Raw genomic sequence first — 26,770 nt, forward strand, 5'->3', positions numbered from 1 at the left:
TATTTAAAAGGGGGTTTATTGCCAAATCTCAAAGCTCTTTACAAGGAGGAGACAAAGTGCCGCCTTTCTGCTGGATGCAGTGGCTGCTTTTGAGATAGCCATCCACATTTACTTGCTTGCAAGTTCACTTCCTTCCTGTCACAAACGTAGCCTAGTGGCACAGCCTGAAACACAGAATTGCACCCCAGCACTTCATGCCCACAGGGCTTCTAGGCACTAGAAAGAAATCTTAATGTAGTCAGAAATTAGAAGTGTACATTTAAAGGGAGGGAAAAAAAGTGCATGATGTACACTGACCAAAGGAGTTGCTGCAGGAGTTCAGAGCAAAGGCTGAAAGGAGCAGGATGCAGCCTCTGACTGTGACCAGCACTGCCATTTGCAGAGGAGCAAGAAGCACTTCAGAAGGCAGCTACAGGGTAATTCACCCTCCTGCTTTAGGGAGAGCCCAGCTTAGAACCAGAATGAGGAGAACAAGTGCGAAAACTGCAGAAGCAATATGATGTTGTTCCTTGTAAAGACTGGGTGAATCAGGCGTATGGCCAAGCTAGATATTTTAGGATGAAACTGCTAACCCTATGAGCAAAAGTAGTTAAAAACAAAAAGTGTCTAACATAATGTTTTCAGCAGTAGAGTTACTGGGTGCTATGGAGACTCCATCTAGTAAGTACTGTTAGTACATAAAAACAGTAATTAGCTGCAGCCTGTAAAATGATTTAACATACCCATTTCGTTACAAATAGAGGTTTGTTCTGTTAAGATTTCTACTGATTGGTATTCAGTAAAATGTCAGACATTTATTCATTAGAATATTCAGTATTATATAAAAATACACAGTAAATATAAGCACATCCTGTTGGTTTGGCTGTAACGGTGAAGGATGTCTCAGTATCTTCATCAGTACTTTGCCAGATGGGAAAGAAAAATCCACAGAACACACTGCCACAAGAAACACCTGTGAGAGCAAAAGCATTTGTATATATCTTGGGGTGGAGCTGTCCCATAAGCTATTTCCATTCTCATGGGCTTTCAGTTTCAGGCTTTGATTTGCCCATCCTGGAGTTTACAACTGGCTTCAACCTTGGGATCTGAACCTGTACCAAGAGATTGCCGTGGTTTGTGTGTCTTCTTGGTAGAGTGAACTTCTTTTCCGCATCTACTTCATCCCTTATTACAAAACTGCATCCTTCAAATGCCTGCCTGCTCTCTGAAGCTGATGTCTCTCGACTTCCAGTGCGCACAGGATTCTGACAGCTCACATTCATACCACACAGTGTTCGGTAAACAAAAGTGCACATGCAGAAAAATACATTTAGATAGCAGATAGGCACTGAATATTTTCTGTATTGTTAGCCCTTGTCCTAAGAATATTTGAGAGCAAAACCCACAGTTCACATTCAGTCTACAGCAGCAAATTACACAGACCCAGAGTTTGTTCGGAGCTGCGTGCCTGGCAGTGGGCTTAGGACATAGGAATCTTTTTGTCTCACAGCAAAGCTTTTGTGGCACCTGAGCCCTGAGTGTTTGACCATGTAGAACCTCTCATGTGAGAGAAAGACAAGTGATTTTCCATGCAATGTCTACAGCTCAAGAGAGGGGGACAGACCACCATGGCTGCTTTAATCAAAAGAGGCTCTGGGTGGTGAAAAATGGGACATTTGGAAGCCCAAAGGCGATATTTCTATGCTGAGACACATGAGCCCATTGGCGAGGCTAAGAAGAGATAAAGAAAAAGCTTTACTGGGCTGCTGCAAAGGGAAGAGTTTGCAGCTGACTGCAGCTTTGCAGAACCTGGGAAGTTATACAAAGAAAATGGAAGAAATGGAAATGGGGGAGTGGAGTGCAGTGCTGACAAACGAGAAAAAAGAGCTAAGGTAGCATGTCACTCCTTAAAACCAGTCAGGGAAGATTGCCATTTTCTGTGCTTCCAGAGCCTGCCTTAAGCAAAGGAGAAGCCCTTCATGGTGTCATATGATTCCCCTGAGAGCAAATACTGCAGAGAATAGGTGAGGGGACCCAGCTCAGGTACAGTGCTATGCAGTAGCAGCACAGACGTGATTTTATCACAATGTTAATCACTAGAGACCATGGGAACTGGGGCTGCTTTCAGCAGGTGGGTGGGAAAGCTGTGGGAACTGTGCCAGAGCCTTCTTGCAGTGCCTTTTTCAGACCCTTCTGCAGCAATGTACTTTTATTTTAATATACTTAAGCCACAGGGACCAGCCCCAAAGTTATGCACACAAAATGCCTTTCCCTCCATACTCCAATTACTCCAGACGTTTGTGCCAAACCATGGCTCTCGGGCTAGCCAGAACACAGCAGGTAGAAACACGTTAAATAGGAAGGGGGATCCCATCCAGACTGGCTGCCTGATGTGCATGCTCCTGTCAGCTAACATCCCACAGCAAAGCCAATGGCTAAGGGAACGCATGTCCTTAGAATATGAGCTTCTTACCACAGGCTGCCCCAGGGCATCTCCTGGACACAAGCTCTCCAAACAGCCGGCTAATTGTTCCCAACCCCGATGGCATTCAGAGTTATGGATGCGTATGGTCCTTACAAACAAACGTGCTGTGATGCTACAAAACACTTCTTCCTGCTTTGCATCGTGTCCTCAGTTTCTACATTCATGGAACAGGAACAATTAATACTTGCCTGGCAGTGCTGCACTGAAACTTGCATTCACTTACACAGTGCCTAGCACACCTACAGCTCTGCCCAGCTGGATTCAGAAAAGTGCCTTCATACAACTTGCTAGATCTGAGGACACTTCTTGTAGGCAGGAGCTGGACAGTTTTGCTTGCCTCTGTGTGAGGTCATTTTTTAACTGTGAATGTAGTTTTATGAGCGTCTTCAGAGAAGTTGAAGCCATTTATCCTTACATTCCTAGATGTCACTGAGCCAGGTGCTCCAGGAAACCTTGCCAACAAAAGTATAAACAAAGTAAAGTTTTCTCTGACTATATTTATCCTTAAGTGAATTAAATGGGAAGACTAGATATGTGCCAGTGTAATCTGGTATCTGCTTGTAAATACAGATAGACAGGGGCTTTTGCTAGAATAACCATTCTGCTTCTTTCAAAAATTGAACTTGGTTTGACTATCAGAAATTGTTAAGGCCTGATCCATTCACTCGAAAAGACTTTGGATCAAGTCCATAAAGACTGTTCACATTTTCAAGCTGTTCAGTGTCTTGTAACCTTCTGCTGTGCTAAGAGGATCAGAGCTGGACTAGTACGTATGTACAGCGTGAAGAAAGAGAGAGAGGCTATAACTGAAAGCTCAGTTCTGTTCCATAAACATGGTGCATGCACAGCAAAACACCACCTTTTGAACACTGGCCTAGCAATAGTACAAATCATAAATGGCAAAAGTTTAGCTTCGAGTTCCGCAAAAGAAGTCTCTTTGAGGAGTGTGTCAGGGAGCACTTCTCCTATAAAGAGTCACTAGATCTTTTTGCTTGTCTTTCTGTTTCTGTGTTGCTTCTTTTTTCAGTTCTCCAAGACTTTTAATTTCTTGCAAGACTTGTGTAGCTTGCCGAAGTTGTTCTACAGCCTCATTGAGTAATGTCTCTGCCACCACTGGGGGTCCATTGCCCTCCTGGGCCTGCTCCAACCCTTCCCTTAAAACCTTCTGCAGAAGTTTTTCTGCCTTCTCCCGTTCGTTAGCAACTTTCTCCTCCATTTTAGCTAAGCAGTAATGGGAATCCTCAGCGAGACCTTGGCGTGGAAGTGCTCTCTGTGTACTTTTGAAATCAGACAGCAAGTCTCCCAGAGAAGAACTGCGAAGTTTCAGAACTGAAGGGGTTTCTACAGATAATTTTTTCTCAATAGTTCCTTTTATACTCTCATGGCCTGACTCTGTAGCTGGGGAACTCTCTCTCTGTTCTGCTGAAGTTTGCTGTTCCGTCTCAGTTGAGGTTCTCCCATTTCCTTCTTCAGTTTCAGCTGTTTGGGATGCTGACTCTGCTGCTTCACCAGCTTCAATGCCATTCACCGGGGACTTGGAACTGCCAGACCCCAGTTCTTCCAAACCCCCAGCTTCCAGATCACTGTGGTTGGAGTTCATAGTGGCTATCATTTTTTCTGATAGAACCTTAGGAGGAGGAACAGGAGGCTTTGCAACATCTGAGGTAGCAATTGTAGCAAGGCTGTCTTTGCCACTATCTCCTGATAATTCCAAGTCTTTTGCATTTTTAGGCTCAAGGACTGGTTGGTCCCAAGCAACTTTTAGCTTGTCTGACACGCTCTTAGGAAGAGGAATTGGAGCTTTTGTTGTGCCCTTGTTGCTGATCTCAACAAGCTGATCTCTGTTCTCCTCACTAGATTCTTCCACATTCTCCTCTCTGCTTACACAGTCCTCTTCCCTGGCATCTGCGTTCTCCTTCGATGCTAAGCCTTCCTTAAGCTTCTTATTTGGAGGCAACGGAGGGGACATTTTATGTTCCTGATCAGGAACACTGTTCTCTGCATCATGGTTTTCTTTTGTGCCAGAAGGTTTTGTAGGTGGCATAGGTGGCTTTGGAGTTTCTTTCTGAGGTGGCGGATTGTCATTTTCACTGACAGTGGAGTCAAAGTTTGGTGGTCCGTTGTCTACTATATCCAGATCTAGTCGCAGGATCCCATCTGATGTAGACTTGGCAGCCTGAAACATAAGAGAGAACTTTATCAATTTCTATTCCATCAATCCCCTGCTCAATCCTTTAACTTCAAGGAATTGCTATGGATACAGCGGTACAAACACTTGCAGCATAAAACTTCAGCTGTAAGGAGAAGGTGAGGGATTACTGTTTTGCACATCCACCCCCTATTTATACTCACACCTGTCGAAACTGCCAGGAGAATCTGACTGATAACAAAAACGGCGCTCTTAAGAGCAGCTGCTTCTGCAGCTCAAGAGCAATCCACAGAGCTTGTGCTGCTTCTATGCAGCATCACCCTGTAATACCACCTCACAGCAGTAGCTGTGAAACCCAATGCAATCTGCAATGCCCAAATTTAATGAGCTGTGATAAACCAAAACATTTTACCCGACAAAGAAGAAAGTAGGGTCAAGTCATGTACGGTACAGCAAATGCTGAATGCATCAATGAAGATTCCTATCCCTCTGCCTAGCCCACTTTTTCTACAGACCAACATGCTCTGTGAATGCTATGGGTGGTTTTGCTACTGAATTATTTCCTGCCTGATGGTGCAGCAGCTTGCACAAGAATAACAAACCCAAGAGCCACAAGCAGTCAAAAATTAGGACCAAAGCATAGAATTTATTTTAATACTTTCTTTGAGCAGAGCATCTCAAAGCCTGCTCCACACTCCTATTTCTGTTTTCCTGTTGATGCTAAGCAGTCAGCTCTGACTGATTCGAGTTCTTCGCTCTGTAGTAGCTGGATCCCTCTACCCACCTCATTTCCTGTGTGCTTACCCAAAGCATTGCTGCTTTCTGCTTTTGGAACTGTCATATTTCCATGTGAACACATAAAACAAGTTGGCATACACTGAGATCACTTGGCCAGAGGTTTACTGTAACACCATTGCCTTCTCACTCTCTCTCAGCCTGATGCCATTGCTGCCATACTGGGGCTAAAACGAGCTGGTTACACCTCATGCAAACCACAGGCTGCCTGCAAACTTCTCTAGCAGGGGGATATCCTAAAAAGGGTGGATGTGGTAAACACACTGCAGGATGTGAGCTTAGTGTGCTGGACGGAGAGATGCAGTGACAGTTACTGTGTGAGGGAACCCAATGCTGCACCAAACTGCAACTAGAGCCAGAGCCCTGCAGTGCAGAATTTAGGTAGAGGCTCTCTTGCCTTTCCAGCCGTTAACAGACAGAGACAGGCATGCTGCATCCTTACCTGGCCTGCTTTGGCACTGAAAATATTCATTCATCCCATTTCTCTCACAGTGCTGCAGCCAGCAACTCTCATTCTCACCTTTCTGCAGGCTCTGTTCTCTCTCCTTGTTACTGCTTTTGAAATTGGAAGCCAGTTTTTCTCGAATTTGGCTGAAAGCGAGAGCACTTACAGATATTTATGTCTGAGGTATCTCATGAAAATAGGGAGCTGAGTAGGGCCGAGAGAGCTTATCAGGGCCCAGGGAAGGGCATCCAGCTTTGCTGAACCCATTCTATGCATCAGAGAATCCACACTTCATTGCTTCTGCAACTTCTGTCATGTTTTGCTCTGTTGTTTTCTGAAGGGATGGATGAGAACCTGTGATTCATTCTTATGCATACCTCCAGAAGACACACTCTCCCTCCATTTCTATGCAAAGTGAAAAATCTTGGGGCATCTCATTTCCTGCTCTAGGGCCATCTCAGTGCTGTGCAGACACATAAGTCAGAGTCTGGGAAGTCTGAAGAAAGAAGGTTTGATTTAGAAACCTTCGCTGGTTTAGATTAATGTTCTGCTAAAATATCAATCTGTCTGTGGAAGCTTTTTCATAAATCACGGGAATCAAACATTCATAAGAACCTCTCCCACTGAAATGAGCTGCAGGTTTATTTTTGCAGTGTTATTTCTTTCCCTTTTTTTTTAAGTGACAGATCCAGAAAATCGGTTACGGGTAGACAGGCTAGTCTATAAAACTGCCTGGGAGAATAATGTATTCTGTTTCAGAGCTAAGGAAGGGTTTGTAAACCTGAAAGCTTGTCTGTTTTTTCCAGTTAGTTTAATAAAAAATACAGCTTCTCCCCACGGACCGTGCAGTTCTTGTATCTTTACACCACTGTGGCTACAAAATCATCACTTCTTTGCAAATAAATATAGCAGCTTCGGTCTCTTCTGATTAAAATGAAACTATAAAGGCTCTCACCAGACAGCGAAGCAGCTCATGACTTATGGGAAGCTAAATATATTGTAACACAGCGCAGCAACTACAGATCTATGGGTTAACCTGGAGATTAGTTAAAGAGGTGTGGGCGCCGTGTCTCCCAGGGGAAGCCATTTCCCTCCTGAGCTTTCTCTGGACTGTCTGCACCTGGGTTTTCCTGAGGGTTTGCCCCTAGCTGGAAGGAGCAGTGTGCAGGGGTGCAGCTGGTCCCAGCTGGGGAGGTGGCTCTGTCCCCATGGCATGTACCTACCTCCTTGAGGTGGCTTCTTGTGGGCGGCCTGCGACCATGGGCCACTTTCACTCTGTCCCGAGTCACGTGGTCCAAGGAAAGGCTCTCATCTACTTTCACCTTTAAAAGGAAGGGAAACAGAAAAGGAAGAAGGTCGTTAATTTCTCACAATCCATCTATAAAATTCTCACTGTCATACGTGAAGGGATGCAGCATTTGATCCAGGGAAGGTTTTTGAATATTTTCCCTTAGTTCCAGCTTGCCTACAAAGCCCTGTGTGTATGTGATGGATATTTAAGGTATCTTCAGCGCGTGTTTATCTAAAAGGCACTCTACATCAAAGCACCCAACCCTCAGAGTTCTGCAATCACTAGCCTCCCCTCTACCAAAAGGGCAGGTAAGAGAAGGACACAGGAGGGCTTTGTTGTCCCCACGCAGCCTGAGCTCCGAAACTGCTGTTGTCATCTTAGAGGTGAAAGCCCATTAATAACCGTGACCTGACGGTGAACTGTATCAGCAGTTCTTCGTAATAGACCTTCCCTTGTACAGCTCTAATGGCTGCAGGAAGCTGAATAGAAGGTGTGAGCAGTGACCTGAATTAATTGCAACTGTAGCTGAATTAACAAATTTATTTCCTGGAATCAGAGGAGTAATCCACTGCCACCCACGTGTGGGCAGGAAAGAATCACAGAATGGTTAAGGTTGGAAGGGACCTCTGGAGGTCACCTGCTCTAAACTGCCCATCAAGCAGGACCACCCAGAGCTCTTCTGAAGATCTCCAAGGAGATTTCCAAGGAAGAAGCCTCCACAGCTTCTCTGGGCAGTTTAATAGGCTGAAGAAAAGCAAATCCAAGCCAGTTGAGGCCTGACCCATTAGCTTGTGCCTAGTCTGTGCAGAAACATTTTAAATCTGAAATCTGATCTTTAGCAGAATGAACAAGAATTAAAGTCTAGCTCTGCCCTGGATCCTCATCAGGAACACTGTCTCCGGGAGAAGGGAGAAGGGAGAGGGAGGTGACCCCAGACCTCACCACACCATGCTGGGGAGGGGGCTGTGGGCTTTGCTGCCCATTGCCCTGCTGCTGCAGGCAGTTCTGTCTGTGTCAGTGGCTCCAGGGAGGGCTGAGCAGCATTATGTTAGAGGACATTGTATCTCCTACCCACTGTGAGAGCAGACCTGGCTGCTCAGCTCTTTGCTGTTCTGCTTTGTAATGGCTTCTCAGGCTGCACACAGCTGCTCCCTGTAATTACACATGCTGCTTCCTCCTTGATCCAAGGGCTCCAGGTACCATTAAAAACCTGATGTGAGATGTGATTTGCCCAGGTGAAAAAGGAGCATGTTCCAGCCTCTCTCCAGCTTTTGCCCTGTCTTGAATAAAAGCAAAGCCCAAGCTTTCAGCTCTCAGAGTTTGCACTCAAGCACTGTCAAAGGAACTTAGCTTTTTTCTCAAGACTTTTACTCACTGCTTTGGTTTCCTTTGCTAAACAGATCTTGCTGTTTTCTTAGTCTCCTAGTTAATCCTGCCTAATTCTTCATGTCATTCCTGTAATGGTGGTTTTGTACACTTCCTTTCAGTTACAAAAACAACTAAGAATACATACTGCTCTTTCAGTTTAATTAGGGGCCAATTACAAGGTAACTGGGAGCAGGGCAAAGTTAGTCAGGCTTGAGGATGTGCAGTTTTCATCCTTGCCTCTGCACACCAGAATGAGTGGGGAACTAGGGCCAGTGGAGAGAAAGGCAGGGAGAGAAACCTTGGAGTAACTTTCCACTGGACTTCTCTCCAGCCTGAAGCAAGAATAGCTGGTAGACTGAGTCACTGCACATTTTTCCAGTCTTGAAGACTGTCCTAACCAAATACCTCAATTTCCAGGCTGCTTGGTGCTGGGCATCATGACAGTGTGAGGAAGAGAAGTCCTTCCAGTCGCAGCCAGTCGCATCCTCCAGGACAGGGGAACACCATGTCACCAAAAGCCACTGATGCCATCAGACCATCTCCCACTGACTTTGGTGAGCTCTGGTGTCCCATGGGTCTCTCAGTGAGATGTTAGCTCTTGCAGCACTGACAATGTCTCTGTCCCATCTACTTATCCTACTGTGCCTGCTTCTAACCCTACCAGAAAGGATGCAAACACCCTTGATATGATCGAGCCTCTTGGGCTGAGAACTAGAGGGACTAAAGACTCCTAGCCTGTAAGGATGCAGCTTGGTCTGCCTTGCATCCATGTGAATGGGCTTTCTTTCCTTTGGCAGTGCCTGCCATTCAGGAAGGACAGGGAGCCTGGGGTCTCACACAAGTTCTGTTGCTAGCTAAATAAGCAGTGAATGAGAAGTGACACAGAAGTACATGAGTTTGAAAACAGCATCTCTTACCTCATCAAATATTTTGTTTTTGCCTCTATTGATGCCCTCATTCAGGGCTTTTATCCACGATTCCTTTTCTTCCAAAGTTGCAGCTTGAAATTTGATATCATGAACCTGCAAGAGCAGAGAGAGAATTTTGCCTAAGCATTACAGAGAGGCAGCGTTCTGCATTCTGTCTATCCCTTCAGTTTTTATATAACATCCAGTTCCAGTCTGTGTTTAAAGTACAGATTCCTTTGCACTTTGGCAAGTACTTCCCTTCATAGCTCCCGTGAACAGAATTTTGTTATGCTGAGCTGTTTGCTGCTGTCGTTCTATTTTTGCAATTAGCAATTAAAGTAGTAAGTTATGAGCTTCTTACTTCTGTAAAATCTATGGAATAGCTCTTATAGCAGAAAGTTGTTTGTACAGTGAATGGTCAAACTGCGTGAGTCCAAGTTGTTTTGTGGCAGTTCAGATGCTATCAGCTGCTTTATCTCCAATTCTGCCACAGGCTGCAAGTAGGAAACCCTTCTGCCTTCTTCCCTGTTCCTGTGGCTCTGCAGAACAGAGCCAATACAGGAATCAGGGCTCTGACCTTGGCTGCACCAACCCTACTTCAGCTGCACATGGACAGGATGCGGATAAGCGCAGCGTAACTGAAAAAATTAACAATATCTTTTCCTGCTTGCAAATGAAAAAAATAAAAGCGGACTCTAGAGATGTAAATTTTCTGGGGTCTGAACAGCTATCCTAAGAATACAGAACAATCTTAGGCCATAGAAGACACAGCTGGTAAAAAAGCACAGGACAAAAATGAGGATGGGACCAATGATCTTATGGCTGTCCCCCATTCAACCAGCTCTGCCTTCCTCCAGAGTCATCCCAGGGCTGTGCTCAATGTTTTTAATCTCTAATTGACCACAGCAGGAACAATAAGTAAGATGCTATTTATTTTTCTGCTGTGTGCTATTGTGTAGTTTTGCTGCAAAGTACACTTCAGGTGAGAAAAATACCATCTTCATATTACAGGTTACCGTATGGCAGACTGGCTTGGATCCACATAGCTCCACTGAATCCAAATAGCTGCAATCTGCACTGTACAGACACAGATAAATGCTCTCGTGCTAAAGAACATCACGAAAGCTGCAAAATCAAGCACTCAAAAAAACTGGACAGTCCCAAAGTTGCCTAGGTAACCTTAACCCAGCCACCACACAAGTTCCTCATGTGTCTATCCCTAATGACAGGGGTGGAGCTTCCTACTGCGCTATCTCATAGTGTGCTGTGTGGGTCAATATTGATGGCACTGCGCTGCAGCCCTGCCCTGAAGACAGAATTACCAATTCCACTGATGATCTCTTCTTCGCTGCTTATCACTACGATACCCGAGGGCTTCACAAACTACTTTTCAGAACAATCATCCACATTTTACAGGTGGGGAGGTGAGTTACACAGAGGCTTACCTAAACCACATCCTAGTAGAGCCTCAGTTAAAATATTTTTTTCCAGGTATTTAACATCCTACAGTCATTTGTACTGCCTTCAAGACCAGCTGCAGTCTCAGCCTTTTTGTAAATCAGGCCCCACATTCTGAAATCACAACAGGGTCAGAACATCCAGACTATACAAAATGAGGGTGACAAGGCTAGTGCTCTTAGCAGCTTCCTGTTTTGTTTATGGTACAACGAGGCAGCAACTGTTCGGGGTTTCAGCAACTTCTGAAATCCTACATGCCTACACTCGAGGCCTCCCAGTAGGGATGCTTTCCTGACCCTTACAGCACCATTAAAAATTCTGTACAGCTGAAGCCTGATCTCCTTACACTCACCCTGGCTGTTTAGTTAGGAACATACTACCCTTCCTTTCTGCATTTATTGCTCGCTGCAGTGCCCAGGTTTTATACCTGCACACCACAGCAACAAAGCTCAAGGCCCTTGCAGCCAGCATGGCCAGCAGGGAGTTAAGAAGCATTTTTGGGAGAGTGTATTTGTTCAATAAGTTTGCACATAAGGTGATGGGGCCAAATGCCTTTTTAAGAGCCCAGAGAAGAGGTTAGGGCCTGAACCACAGCACTCTGGAAAAAGGGTTCTTTGTCTGGGGTGCAGAGGGATCACACTAACCAGGGAATCTAAGGAAGGCAAGGCTCCAAAACATGACAGCCAGGTTTTGTTTTAGCCTAAGCAGGCCTGTTTTTGTGTGTGCTTGAAAACTTCTTTGTTTGGAAATGATTTCACCCCAAAGTTTTGTGATTACAAAAGCATCTGAGAAAGCCCTACTTGTGAGCAGCTGTGCTGCTGCACTGCCTGGCAAAGACCTGGCATCCTGCACCAAGGCTTAGAAACATAAATGGCGTTCAAGGGAAGGATTCCTGCCTTACTTCAAGCTTCCTCTTCTAATGCCACTTCCTGTGCCTTATTCTCTGCCCAGGACAAAAGCTGCTGACTTCCCAAAGCTGACTGTGACAAAGTGCTGCTGTCAGCTCACGACTGCGCAGCAGAGCAGAGTGAAGGCCCTGGGGAATTGCTGGTCATTACTGAGAAGCTGAGGTGTCCCTCTGGCATGGCCTATTTAATGCTGACCAACCGCTGCAGCCGCCGATCACAGACCAAGTGCACAGCAGGGGGAGGGGAAAGCGTGGGGAGATGCTCCAAAGGCAGCAGCACAGAGCCATTGCACTCAGTTTCCTTTCTACAAGAACATTTTTTTCCTTTTTAGCATAATATCCACAGATACTAAGGAAAAATCAGGCTGCTGGAGCTCTGAGGCTGGCACTTGGGATGCTGCCATACAGAGCCTCATTGTTTCCTTGCACTGCACTGCTTGTCTGCCTCCCTCTGAAGTTCATGTCCTCCACCTCGGGCACCGGGGTGAGAAGGTTTGCCCATATTGGGATGGAAGCTTGCTATAAAGCTGAGGAAATAGAGGAACAAGCCAGAGATGTTGTTCTCAGTTCTGCTTGCCACTGTGGTTCTGTAGACTAGAGTGAGATAAGGAACAAATTAATTTACTTTGTCTTTATTTTTATTCATCTGAGTATTCAGATAGCAGAGGACACACAGCTTTAGCCTGATCTCCATTTAGCTTTAGTCTGATCTCCAGCAGCAATTTTAGGTAGAGGGTCAGTGACACCAAGCCTAAAGCCAGGAAGCAGGGCAGCCCATCTGCTTACCTACCTGCTAAGCCAGCTGAGACTGACTCATGATATAAACAACTGCCTGGTGTGCCAGGAAAAGCTGTCAGACTGAACCTAATGTGATAGTGGCCACTGTGAGCCATGAATACAGTGTATGCAGTTTACTGTAAGTGAGTTCAGAGCACAGCGCAGCCAGTCAGTTCCTGCTGAATCACTGGCTGCATGTCATGCAATAAAAGAGGCTCACACTCTGGTCGCTGCCCGTGACGACAGTGAGCACATCTCTCTGACTGCCCTGTGTCTTCTCAGACATCAGTCTTCTGCAAGCAGGGACAGTCTCGTAGCTGTGCTGACCCCACTGCCCAGGGCCAGCCCTAAGTGATTTATCTGATAAGCCTGGAGAACCCAAAAGCTGCAGTTTTTGACATTTACCAATACAAGCTCTTTGTTGAGCTCTTCTGCTTGATGCTACCAATCTGTCAAGAGGTGAGTGACAGAAATCTGTGTATTCTCAGCCATTTCAGTGCAAAGCTTCAGCTGCCAGCAAGGGTAGGCTAAACTGGACTGTGAACTGCTTATGTTCTGCTGGCTGAGGTGTGGGAACACATTCTCCTCTGCTGACTTTTGTCACTGAGGGTCACCTCCAGCAGATGCCAGAGCACAGCTGGGTCAGTAACTACACAGGGTGCAGCAGAGGCTATCTGCCAGATGTGATCTCCTGAATCTGGATCCTCGTCAGGTTGGATCACAGAGGAAAAAGTGGAAGCAAGGGGACGATCAATTAGGGGATTCCTGTTTTTTTTTCTGCAGCTGAACCAAGAGCTGCCTCATCCCTGGGAATAACGCAGCACCTCTGCCACGCTCAGCCTGGGCAGACTCCTGGAGCAACCCCTCAGAGCACAAGCAAATGTGCTTAACTGAGATCTTGTCAGCTTCCAATTTGGGCCCCTGCTGAAAGGAGCCACAGGTACCTCCAAAGTCGACTGAGGGAAAAAAAACCAAAGTAGTGGAAATTTCCACAAGTGCTGAGTTTGTGCCTGGAGTGCTGGGCAGGACATGTGGGAGGCTGCAGCACTTGCCCATGGACTCTTTCCCGTACTGCCACCCTCTTTCTTCCCATTCTGCATCCTGGTAGCTGAAGGCTTTCAGACCTGCTGAATACCAGACTTGTGCCAATCTCTGGAGTCTGTAGGCAGCTTACACGAGAAGACATGGTTTATGCTGCTCTTTGCATCATGAATACATTTAAGGTCTCCAAGCCAAGGCTGCTGCCCCTTCTTACAAATTCTCTGCTCAGCTCTCTCTGTTCAGCAGTTTTCATTTAATTAGTGTGACTGACATGAAGCATTTGAGATTTCCAAGCAGAATGGGTCTTCTGCACACTTCCAACTTCTTTTGGTGAAGAACCAAAGTACTGGGAACAGCACTTTGTTTCAGTTCCACATAAGGAAGCTGTCCAGTGCAGGCCTGTGACACGCTCATATTGTTGTGGCTTCACAGAAGTGTTATCTTGTGATCTGGGCAAGCAAAATCTGGGGTGTTGCCATCAAAGAGCAGTGCTTAGTAAGGCAACTTACTTATTTGGGTCCAACTGTAGCTACAGAGCTGTTTTAATGGATAGATTCACTGTGAGCAGAGTCCTACACTGAGCTCACAGTTCCATCAGACTCTGGGAAGGGTCTGAACAGTTTCTGTTTTATTGTTTGCTCTTTCCAAGTGTCCTTTGCTCTTCAGAAACATCCCATCAAGTATTTAAACCTGGATTCCCCCAAAGTTAAACTCGGATCCCTGCTTTCTACAGTAACATTTCTATTTGCACACTGGAATAGAAATGGCCTTTCCTGGCTTTATTCGCTCGCTTTCTGTGCTCAGGATAAGGGGCTGAAAAAACTAGTGAAACATGGAAGGGCTTGGCGGGGCACTTCACAGGGTGACTTTAAGCTGTAGTGCAAGCTGCAGATGGCAGCTAGTCTCCCCAAAGGAAAATGCTGAGCAGATATCTATTGCCACAGCTGCAATTCCAAAACAGAAGAAGGACAGTTGTGTACGTTGGGCTCCTCACTGAAGTTTGTTCTAACATCTGCAAAAGCACATTGCGTGTCAACACCCTCACCAGACTCCCAGCCAAAAGGAGGGTGGGAGAGGAGCTACAAACAGGGAACTTTTCATTTATAAAAGCCTTCCCTTTTACCAAAAGAGCCTTATGAAAAGTGGCCACTATCTAGGTTTCCATTTAATCATTGGCATGAGAACCAGGGGAGCTGTAAACTTGCCAGGATGCCAAAAGGATGAAGTTTTCCTTTCAGTGCAGAATTTGGACATATCTTTAGAAAGAAACAAAAAGTTTAGGAACACATCCCACACTCTTTGTTGATTCATGCAGAAACATACAGCTATTATACACTTTGCCTAAGTAATATACTTGCAAATAATTATTAATTCCTACTGTGCCTCCATCTCTGCTCACACATGCAATTATTTGCCTCCCTGGGAGTAGGTGTGCACACACAAGGTAGCCAGAGGCATTCAGCAGGGGCAGTTGTTGTGGTCCCGTCTCCCTCTAGAAAATGCACCAAGCCTGCCAAGGTTAGGCATTTTTGATCTAAAATTGACATGATTTGTGATTAATGAAGTTACGAAACAAACATTAAACCTCCAGCCAAACTGGAGAGACTCACTGCTCTGTATCCAGTGCTGAGCAGGAGCTCTCTAGCAGAGGGCTCAAATTCCAGGCTACCATAACCTTGGTGTGTTGTACTTAATATCACTTTTCTTCCTGACGCAGACTGGGCCTACTTGCAAAACAAACATCATTCCCCTTCTCTCTCCACCCCAACCCCAGCCCAAGTGAATGCTTTGGGGCAGGGGAACTATCCTTGTTTTGTTGTTGTGAATGAAGTTTAGCACAGAGATGCTCTGAACTCAGCTGGGGTCTTGAGGCACCGTTACACAAATAAACACTAAGTGAATGAAGTGAAAGAATAAGCAGCAATGACAGCAAGGACTAAACAGTCTCCATTTATTCAAACAAAATGGAGATGAGGAAATGCATGCAAGCTGATATTTTTGGCTGTTCATATTCTTATGGAAATTAATATGTTTTTTGTCCCCTAACAACCTCTTGGATCTGCGTGGAAAAATTTAATAAGATCTTTTAAGCCAATAAAATCACATTGAAATTAGAATGTACGTCAAAGTGAGTTATTTAAGATCAACAACAGAAACATCTTAGCCCAGAAAGATGCTGATACACTGTCAGCAGCAATGAAGAAAATCTTCCCAAGTATGTGCAGTGATGATGAACATATATTGGCCTATACATAAGATAAAAGGGCTTCCTTGCATACAGTCGTGCTCAGGTGGATATAGAACTTCTTTGCAACATCAGCCTGGTTATTAGGTTGTGGGTACAACTAGGTGCTGCACAGGCAGCTAAGATTGCAGAGTTTCATTAAATCTCCAAAACAGATTTTCTTCTAGGAACTGTTTGGCTGCAAGAAACTTTGCAGCTACTTTGCAGTTACTTGGAGATTCTCATATGAGCGTGTCCAAGGATAGGAACTGTCCCAGTCAGGGATTGGCATCATTCACTTCACTGGAACTTCAGCAAAGCTACAGCATGCACAGCTGGGGCAGGGACACTTCCTCACTCAGGGCACAGTGGGAATAGCAGGGTATGGTCTCACACCACTGCTCAAGGAGTACTGGGAGAAAGAAGACAATAAAGCAGGAAAATATCAAGAGGAAAATGTTCTCGTAAATCCAGTAAAAGGAAGATCCTTTCCCCAGCACAAGAATGAAGTCTACAGGACAGTGGTGTTCATCTCTGTACATCCTAGGTCATTCACAAACACAGGCAATTTCTCCTAACTGCCAAACAAGTAAATTTCAGAGCCTTTTGTCTGCTGCCTGGGGACTCATTTTGAAGTTAGCAGAATTGAGGGTGAAGAGAAAGCAATCCTACCTTCTTACCCGGGGAGCGGATTAAAATGAAACGGTTTTTCTTTTTTAGCAGTGCACGCAGTTCCTGGCACTTGTCGTAACTCTCCAGTTCCACTGTTTCTATGCATTTCTGCTCATCCTGCAGAGAGGGAATGAAACATTATTACGAATAGGAGTCACTGAAATCAGTCATATACCATCAACCTCTGTGTGTGTTCCCTTTGCATCTGTCTAAAAGCTCTTCTGCCTTAAAAATAAATCTGCATGCAGACAGCAAGCCCCCACAGATCAGGTTGGTATCCCACATTCAAGAAAGCATGAAGGTCTCTAAGCTATGGGCTGATGTGTGGCTACTGGTCCACAGCAGCTGAGCAAATAATGCAGTGTGGACAAGAACATCAGCCTCTTCCATGTCTGGTGGCTCCTTCCAATGATTCACAGTCAGATGCAAGATGAGAAGGATTTTGCCAAGCTGCCAGTCCTGCTGCATGGATTCTTGTTCATCTATCCAACGAGTAACACACCACACTTTCATAAGGTTTCCTGATGTGATCTCAAAGTCCCCCCAAGTTCCCACTTAGCCTGGCAAAATCACCTTCTTCCTGCAATGAATGACACCAACGTTATTCTGCTTTTTCACAGGGAAGAAGATGGAGCAGGCGTCACAACTGCCCAGCCCTGCAGGAAGCCCATGGTGGATGTGGGCTGAGCTGAGCCCTGCCGGCACGCTGAGCCAGGCAGCCTGGCCCTCCTGTGAGCAAGGTTGGTGGCAGCCCCGTGTGACTGGGACACACTTCTCTCACAGCCATGCTCTGAGCTGTCAGAATGCCTAGGACTGGAAATGCAGCCCATACAGCCAGCACAACTGTCAGGGCCAACGTCCCATTGGGGAATATTTATCTCTGGTGTATCTGCACTGATGACTGCAGGCCGTGAACTTGGCTCATTTCTCCCAATAACATAACTAAAATTCCACACGTGGTACATGGCTCAGTTCAGCTGCAGAGCACCATCCCTAATAGGAATTGCAGTGTAGCGCCAGGCAGATAATATTATTCATGTCTCAGAACAGACCAAAACTCCCTTTTGCAACATATTACATAAATAAGCAGTGAGAATTGCCAAGCAGTTCTTGCCAGTAAAGTGCTTCAGTCAGCATGCCTCGTGAACCTCTCTGTTACCATCCTAAATTAAAACCTCCAGCCACGACCGTACCCAGGTCTGACTCTGCTCATATTTGTAGTGGTATGAGTTTGTATTTAGCAATTCTGTAGCAGCAAGGGGGTGTGGGGTGAGGAAATGTGTCGTAGCCAGGAAGTTACTGCGTGGCTGGAGGCAGGGAATGGAGAGTTCAGAGGGAAGTGGGCTGCGGGGAATTTCCTTCGCTTACCACTTGACATTTAAGTCACTGTGCAGAGCCCGAGCTGCATTCAGTTTTTTTTAAACCTCTGATCTGGAATGGGGGCACAGCAGAGCCAATGCGAGAATGCAGAGCAAGTTCTGAGCCACACAGGGCTGCCTGGATCTAATTTAGGTTTATTATTGTTATGGCATTACTGTTTATTTCGTTTAACACTGAGTAGGTGAATGTGACCAGGGGACTGGGAAGAGGTATATTAGGAGGAGAAGATTAATCTGCCCAAACCTAAAACCTCACAGATAAAATCCTGCTGACATTACCGAGCCCTTTAAAGGCTCCTGCTGCCTAGTTTTGCAATGTCACTGCAAAAACTGGAAATAATAACCCCTCAGCAGCCAACAAATCAGAGAGAAGGGTGAGGTCAGTGATACATGCTTAGGGGACGGTGATCTCATCCTGGCCTTGGGTAGGTGACCACCCACATCTCAGTGCTGTCACATGACTGCTGTGGTCACCACCTCCTATGGGAAAGTTTGCCGAGCTTGGGGTGTAAATGTAGGTGGTTTGGCTGGACACTGATGAGAGATCTGGACAGAGTCCCCTGGCAACCCTACACATCCTTGGAGAGCAGCTCTGCCTCCAGCAGAGCACAGTTGTTCTGTGCCACCCCCCTTGTCCACGCCTTCCTGCCTGCCTCTTGGACAGGAAACTTCCCTCGGATCCTGCACAAGCCATCCTCCTTATCCTATGGACTGCCATGGGCTATGATGAAGCTGGAGGACAAAGAGGACACTGCAGGTTGAGCAGCTCTGCTGTGCTGTCTTTTGACTTTCAGCTGCCCCTTTTCCCCTGGGAGGCTTTGGGATTATGGGCTACTCAGGGAATAAAGGCAGAAAGGATAGGGACATGCAGGGCCCTGCCTCCCAAGGGCAGTGACTTGACTTTGCTCCTTCATCTCAGAGACTGGAGCTTCTCAAGTTATCCTTTTCAAGGAAGGCAGGGAAGAGAGCAGCCAGAGAAAAAAGAAAACCCCACGCATGAGGTAAAGGAAAAGACTGAAGTTCAGGCAATGGCAAAATGGGACTTTTGTCTCTGTTTTACCCTTGGCAAGTGGCCAGCCCCTCTGTGTGCCTACCTGGGCACAAAGAAATCTTTTATTTCTGTTCTGTATGACTCAGATAAAGACCAAAAGGCCTGACCCTCCCAACAGTCTCCAGGTCCCTCCACCCTCCTGGGATCTGGAGGATGCTCAGCATCAGGCAGAGACAAGGTTTCCATCAGAGCCTTGCCCCTACAAACTGGTCTCAGACACAAGCTCCTACTGCATTTTGCCTCTTGTATCCCAGGGAAGTGAAAACAATTCTTTTCTATTGCACTAAGGCACAAATGCTGGATTGAGCTGCCCAAATCCCCACTCAGTAGTCTCTCCTCCCAGCAAAGCATGGCCTGCAGGGTGTCCTATAAGGCTGCATCTGCTGCCCATCTCCACGCCTCTCCCATGGCTACAGACATGCCCAGGAAACAGGGAGTTCCCTTGAGGCCTTCTTCCCTCTATAGATTTTAGTGCCTGCTTTTTAAATTGCTTTTGTAGTTGCTGTAAGGGACAATCAATAAGACACTTAAAATCCTGGTACAGAAAATCTTACACTCATGATTTAATGCAGAAAAACAATACCATTAGCTATTCGTGGAGCACACACTGCTACTTAAACATGTGTGTGTTTGTAAGCATTTCAACGCCTGAGGGAGAACATTACTAAATACCCATACATATTAATGCATATGCTTAACCAAGGAATCATATTTGGCAAAGCTAGAATTTCCTGAATGAAGTGTTGATAAAAAGGGAAAATAGAACTGGTAAAATTTTTACTTATCTGAAAATAAAATTTCCAGCAAAGACTGCATCACCAATACATCCTAATGGTCTGTGAGCCTCCGTTCTCTGTACAATGCCTGGAATGCTTGAAATAATAATCCTCTTTTCCATCTGAGGATCTCAAAGCGCAGTGATAAATCACATTTGGTTATACACTGCTACCACTTTACCAGTGCAGAAGTGCAGACATCAGTTGCACTGCTGAGGTCACACAGGAAGCCAAAGGCCTCGTGGAACCTCTGCTCCCTAGCAGCCATCTTGCTCAGTAGATTTTTGCCCTGTCATATGGCACACTTTAAAAAAGAAAAAAGAAAAAAGAAAAAATCATCAAAAGAGGGGAAAGAAAAGTTAAAATCAAAAAGACTGACTCACTCTGATCCGTGGAGTGATGGCATGGATTTATCTGGCCTCTTTGCACAGGACTGCCTGTTCTGAAGATGCCCTGTGCATTTCCGTGGGCTTAGTTTTTATTCCAGCAAGAATATGCAGAGACAGGAAACATCACTACAAAATGACCTGCCTACTTGGTTCTTTGTGGGCTTGTGTGCAATTGCCTGTCACTGAGATGCATCAGTAATTTCCTTGGGATCTGAATGTCACAGAGCTGTATGTATTTGCATAGGTGCATCTCTCCTCCCATTTGGGTATGTAATATGTACCTTGTACATACATCCTTCTGAACTGAGTCCTAGGTTCACATCAGGGTGCACCTGCAGGGCCCTGTGGATGGAGCCTCATCAGATAACGAGGAATACATTGCATCAGCTGGATGAAACCTGCAGCACAGAGATGCACAGCTTTCACCCACCATCTGCTGCAAGTAATACAATGGCCATTTGCAATTTGCCTTCAGGAGGTAGCTATGCTTTGAAACAGATGAACAGATGCAATATAGGGAACTTGCTTCCAAGGTAGGTCAGAGGCACATTCCAAGAGATTTCTATTGATGATGCTAAAATACAGTGTTTGTGTTACGCTTAGGCTGTACTTAAAATGTTATTGCCAGCATCTTTTGTTGGCCTTCTCTGCTTTTACTCTGCACATACAAACTTCAGAGACAAGTGCAGCTGCCAGCCCTGTGCAATTGCATAAACAAGTGTGCCTGCATATGGAACAACTGCTGAAGGCAATGTTAACACCTCTGCAGGAAGGGCTCCAACACACCAGGGACTGATAAAAGGACAGCATGTCCAAGTCACCAGCTCGTTTTGTGGAAATCGGATGGGTTTCAGTGAGCAGACTCTCCACTTGCCCTCGGACATGGAAGCTGGCCTCCCTCCCACATAACTACTTTTGTCTAACTTAGCTTGTATTTCTGTTAGCCAATATTCTATCTCCTTGCTTTTTGAGGGCTGTTAACCTCCTGTTCAGCAAGTACTGAATAATCCCATTTAAAAATCTCTCTTCTTAAGAGCCAAAAAATGCAGATTGAGATAAGGAAATAGAAGCCATCAGAGCGTGCTGCGCCACAGACTCTCCTTTGACATTGGGCAAGTCACTTCTCATCTCCAAAACTTCCCCAGTTGTGAGACAGAGACAGCAGCACTGCCAACTCACGCTACTGGAAGATAAATACAGTAATAAACATGAACTACAATTCTGCAGTAACAGGACCCCTCCTGAGTACAGAAAATTGCCATTTCCTTCGGTTTCCTTGTTGTCAGTCTGCACAGTCACATGCTATCCTATTGTGCTACCAGATAATTTTGTAGCAATTTCCTCTCTTGAGATATTTGACTTCACTATAAGCTAGTTTTAATAGCCTATGGATATTAACATGATCCCTTATTTACAATAATGGGGCCTTGTAGCTACTGTAGCTTACAGATGCAATTTATTACAGGATGTTACCACAATCCGCAGGCTACCAGAAAACATTATGTCTGGTTGTTACAAATGCCATTTTCCTCGTTGAGATAGTAAAATAACTCTTTAAATGATCAGGATTTTTCCTTCTTCTGAATGTCTGTGAAAATTCATCTTACTTTAAAAGCTTTTTTTTTCCCTTGTGGTAATAAGAACCTCCATGTATCTTGTTTTTAAAGGCATGCTGTTTAAACAAAAACAAAAACAAAAAAAAAAACCCCACCATGTCGTGTTTATAGATTTGAATCTGTTTGTTCCTGTAGCTTCAGCTGGAGTCAACAGGTGTCTGGGGCACTCGGATGTGATCTGCAGACAGCCAGCAGTTTGCAGGACAGGCTGTATCTCTGCAGAGAAGCTGCAGGTCTCCACAGCCCCACCACTCTGCCTGTCTTCCAAGCTCCTCGTTACCTGACCTGACTTCTCATTTCAGTATTCTTGCACTCTTCGTGACATTTCAAAACCAAGAACAAACGCCTCCTGAAAGCCTTGGGATGTGGGGAGAGCAGAAGGTAATATAATTTAACCCAAAGCGCTCATAACAAATCTTCCATATTAGGCAATACTGTTTTTAGAAAAGAGAACCAAACTTTTTTGTCAGTCCTGTTGTTCCTGAAACCATCACAGCAGTGCAACTGCTGACATGTTTCCCCATTCCCGTTCCCTTGACATGCTGCACAGAAACTGGACTGCTTTTGTCTTCTAGCGTTCTGATGCCCACAAATGCCCCAGTCCTCTCGTGCCAGGTGCCACAGAAGCACACATACCAGCAGGGCTTAGCCTCAGCTGCCCCTGTCTCAGACCCCTCCGGGCTGAGCTTATGTGATCTGCCCACTAATATATTCCTCTGGGGACCTCTGAGGACAATCTCACTCTTACAGAGCCCTTTCGGCCCAACAACAGAGCAGCAGACTCAGAGATATTTCACTTTTCATTCTTCTCGCATGAAGATACAGAGCAGATTTGGCTTGGCTCTTATTCCTCATTGGATTAGAAACAGCTCTAAATGAAGCCATGAACTTAAGGCATTCAACTTATCTAGGGAAGTTCAGGAAAAGGCTCCCAAGAGTCCCTCTCTTAGCTCTGGCTTGCTCAACCAACAGGAAGGGATGAGCCAAACCCAAACCGTGTCCTTATTTAAGGATAAATCAAGCACTCACAACCTCATCCTGTGCCCATCGTGGCTAAACAAGACCCTGCACAGCCTGGCAGCCAGCAGCTCCAGCTGCTTGTGGAGGGCTCAACAGCTGCAGGGCTGCCAGTCGTGCCCTCCAGCAGCAGGTGGGCAGTCAGGCTGCTACAATGCAGTTTTAGCCCTTAAATGCCAAAAACTGCGAGCACATATCCTGCTTCCGCCTCAAGTCTTACCCTGTTCACCTTCTCACAGGATGTCCTGCCCCCGTTGTCTTTTTTTTTTTTTTAACAATGCTACTGTCAAAATATTTACTGGCTGAAATATTTATGGTACATAATATTCTCTAAAACGCAGCAGCTGTCTCTTCTTCATTTAACCTCCCTGAAAGTATCTACAGAAGTCCTTCTGAAAGGAACGGGCTGGAAAGAGGAGTGAAAATCAAAGGGCTGTGTCACCGAGGACTTGATCCTGCCCAAGGGGGTTAAGCTGTGAGCATACCTCATCCTCGAAGACCACGAGCTGTGTTTTCCGCAGCTGGACGTAGCGATCCTTCCACAGTCCCAGGAGTCCTCCACTGCTTTTCTTTATCCAGCCAAATTTCTCTGCACTGGGAGCAGGCTTTGGTTTCTCCGAAACCTCCTCCTTTGTATCCTGAAGGACCACCAAACAAAGCAGAAGGGAGAAGTTACCTTGAGAGCACCTTCCATCCATCTAATGACAGGCCTTGGAAAAGCCTGCCGAGCAAAGACCGCAGCACCCACCATGTGCAGTCCCTCCCCAGCAGCTCACAGGGAGAAAGGCTGGCACCAGACTGGCATCTTCCAGAGAACACTTCTACAGGGAGGAAGAGAGCTCAGGCAGCTCCTGTCCCACAGCCCAGACCTCTGGAACAGGGCTGGGGAGTGGGCATGGACCCTGAGGCTGCTGCTGCCCTGCATGCAGAATCCGGCACGGCTGCTGCCCTAAGCCTTTCCCAGGAGCAAGCAGAGCCAAATCTCCTTAGAAAAACACCTCACCGAACTCGTGACCCTTAAGAGGAGGCCAACCCCAAATCCTCCAGAGCCCTTCCCAGAACCACACTGTTACCCCAGATTTGGCTTTTCTCCCAGGACACAGGACCTGTTGTTGCCTGTAATGGCACTAAGCAGCATTTTCACAAACCAAAGGATGCACGACCAAGGCAGAGCCCCAAGCATCCTCAAATGGCTCTAGCCAGCTGCTGATAGGGAAAAATCAAAACAACAAATCAGAACGTCTGTAGCTTAAACATCATGTTTCCTACCATGAGGAAATCCCATGTGCATCACAAGGAGTCAGAGCCAGGCACTCCCGTGGCCAGAAGGGAGTGGAGATAGGGCAAGTGAGTACAGACAGGTTCCAAAAATCCAGAGGAAAGCCTTACTAACAGATCTGTTTTCATGAACCAGACTCCCAGCAAACACACCCTTGGATAGTATTTGGGTGAGCTGTTCCTTAAAGATAGAACTTGCACCCATAATGAGAAGCAAAACAGATTAAATTTGCTGTGTGCAAACGTTTATTCCAGCCTCCAGCCAGATCAGGAAGAGGCTCAATGCCTGAAACACAGCCAGACTTCCTCAGGTAAAGGTAAATCACACAGAAATGGCCAGCAGCCCCAGTGCACTTTGCAGAATGAAGCTGTTTCATGGTGCTGTGCTGTGTTTGACAGGCCCTGCAACAGGATGGCAGCACACCAACAACTTTTCCGGGAAATGAGGAGCACTGTGGTTTTTTTAAGCTCTACTTTTTTAGGTTGCCAGGAAGTTGCAGTCAGTTGCGATTTGTTCCTTCAGCAAACATCAACGGCTGCACCAATACAGACCTGTTGGTGCATCATCCCTTTTGATGTCATGCTTGGGTAACTGGGCACGGGCTTTGACCTCACACCTAGCAGTTCTGCTTGGATGTAGCTGCACCAAGAGTGATTCCTCGCCTGTCTTCCTGCTACTCCCAAATGGGTTGGAGTTTTCTGCTCTGCAGATCAATTTTTATTTTTTCTCTCAATGGCAAAATGGCTGCCAGAAAACACACAGCAAATCAGCCTATCCGTGGCCTCTTTACTCTGCGGTGTGAAAACCCTCTCCTCCATGGTTTTACAATAAAATGACTCACTGTAAAGTTGCAGCACTTCACATCTACTGCTGAAAAAGCAACCCATCCTCATCACCGCTTTGATTGGAGGGAATTCTCATGCTTGCACTCCTGTGATCTCATGGCATTCACCAGCTCCCTGATATCTTGGGACAATCTCTTTTCTCCACCCCATCGGGATTTCCACTTCTGGGCCAAATCGTCCCCATCTGTGCCTAAAGCCTGGCTGCTCACCCCCTCTGTTTGTAGCAGGAGTGACGCTTCGATCCACACACAAGCAGGACACATGCATGGGATGCTCTCCCAACCACGCGGCGCTTCCCATGGTGCTGGCATCCCATGCCTCTGGCTTGTGCAGCCCCTCGATCTGTCAGCAAGGGGAGGTTTGCCAGGGCAGAGCGCTGGAAGCAGGACTCAGTGTCTGCTCCATGCTCGCTGCCTGTGATTCCATGACTAAAATTGGAGGGCAGCACAAAGAGATGATTTGTTGTTGTTAATTCAGCTTTCTGCGGGTATTCCTTCTGCTGGAGGCAAGAAATACTAAGATAGCCATTCCAAGATGTTCCCGGGCTGGATTTGTGCCTGATGCTGGTGTAAATCCATCAGAATAAACCCACTGACATCAGCCAAGAGAGCCAGCATAACCAAGGGAAGAACTGAGTTATTCTGTCACTGCCTGAGCCAGCGGCGCTGGTCCCACAGCCGGTACAAGTCATTGGTGCGATTTACAGCATGGTGGCATTAAAAGTGCAGCACGAGTTGGACTCTCCTTTACCTTCATGTTTTGCAGCTCAGCAGAGATGTCAAATTAAAGACGTGGAGTGGCTTTTAATTTAACAATTAGGCAGTTATTTCTGCCTTCCTCCCCCCGAGTTTAGGGCCCCACAAAACCACATACTTTCTGTGTCTTCTGACAACAGCAGAAGCCAACAGTCGGACTGCGGCGGTGCTTTCACAAGTTGCACACACTGCACAGGAGCATTTTACTTGGCAAGCAAGTGGTGCAACTGGTCCATCCCATCCTGCAGCACGGATGCATCTCCAGATGCATCCCCAGTTGCGTTCCCATACCTCAGCTTGTTTCCTACCCCTCCACGTTCACTCCTGACACGTTGCTGGCACTTCACATCTGCATGATGCAGGAGCAATACCAGACACCGCACACATGGATGTGAGACCCTGGAAGTTGCACCGTTGCCCACTGCCAGGAGGACTCATTTGTGGCCAACGAAGGGCACGCAGCCCCCAACCCGGCAGCGCCCGCTGCGTGCAGCCGCCAGCTGGAAGCACTTTTGTGCTACAGATTAATTTCATGGATGCCGGCGGATAATGACAACTTTCAGTCCCTACCACGCTGGGCTGCCTTTTGGTCTCCCCGCTGTCGTGGCCCTTTTGGAAGAAGCCCTTATTATCACCACAACATTTGGGGAGTTAAGCACGGGGAGAGCAAGCCAAGCTCCCAGTGTTGCATGTCCCGGAGCCCGCAGCCTGTCCTGCCGCACCTTCCTCGTGCATCAGCAGCAAAACCTCGTCGGGTGGAAGGGAAAAAGGAATAATCGGGTGAGCAGACGCGTGGAGGAGAGGACCTGCTAAACTTGCCAACAAATCTGTGGCATCAGGGGGCCGCGAAAAGCTCCACGTGCAGAAGCACGACAGCCTTCCCCAAAAGAGAAGGAGGAGGAGAAGGAGGAGGAGAAGGACGGCCGCTGCCAGGCACTCGGCCAGCACCCAGCTCGCGCCCGTTGGAAGCACAGCACGCTGCGGGACGCAGCCACCGGGAGCGGCCCCGCTCCGCTCGCCCTCCCGCAGCACCCCAACTCAGCAGCAAGTTGCACAAGTCGCGGGGCTGGGGATGCTGCGATAGCAGCAGAGGGACCTCCCGACATGGGACCGGTCGCGACGCCCCTCCCTGGGGCTGAGCCTCTAACGCGTCCCGGTACTCAC

The 26,770-nt window shown here is 46.6% G+C and overlaps 1 protein-coding gene and 1 long non-coding RNA gene across 2 annotated transcripts in view; one reads left to right on the top strand and one right to left on the bottom strand.

The window, feature by feature from the left end:
- Positions 1 to 26,770, bottom strand: part of PLEKHO2 (pleckstrin homology domain containing O2) — a 26,955-nt gene continuing 185 nt past the window's right edge. The window contains exons 2-6 of the mRNA XM_052672487.1: positions 23,213 to 23,365; positions 16,500 to 16,616; positions 9,430 to 9,534; positions 7,077 to 7,175; positions 1 to 4,640 (exon numbers count right to left, since the gene is read on the bottom strand). Of these exons, the coding sequence (XP_052528447.1) occupies positions 3,414 to 4,640; positions 7,077 to 7,175; positions 9,430 to 9,534; positions 16,500 to 16,616; positions 23,213 to 23,365 (1,701 nt within the window). The 3' untranslated portion in view covers positions 1 to 3,413. The remainder of the gene's footprint in view (positions 4,641 to 7,076; positions 7,176 to 9,429; positions 9,535 to 16,499; positions 16,617 to 23,212; positions 23,366 to 26,770) is intronic.
- LOC128075601 (uncharacterized) overlaps positions 26,603 to 26,770 on the top strand; it is an 11,346-nt gene continuing 11,178 nt past the window's right edge. The window contains exon 1 of the long non-coding RNA XR_008203914.1: positions 26,603 to 26,762. This is a non-coding gene — a long non-coding RNA (uncharacterized LOC128075601). The remainder of the gene's footprint in view (positions 26,763 to 26,770) is intronic.

The sequence above is a fragment of the Tympanuchus pallidicinctus genome, unplaced genomic scaffold, assembly GCF_026119805.1.
Source record: "Tympanuchus pallidicinctus isolate F22 unplaced genomic scaffold, pur_lepc_1.0 scaffold12, whole genome shotgun sequence".
In the NCBI taxonomy this organism is placed as follows: domain Eukaryota; kingdom Metazoa; phylum Chordata; class Aves; order Galliformes; family Phasianidae; genus Tympanuchus; species Tympanuchus pallidicinctus.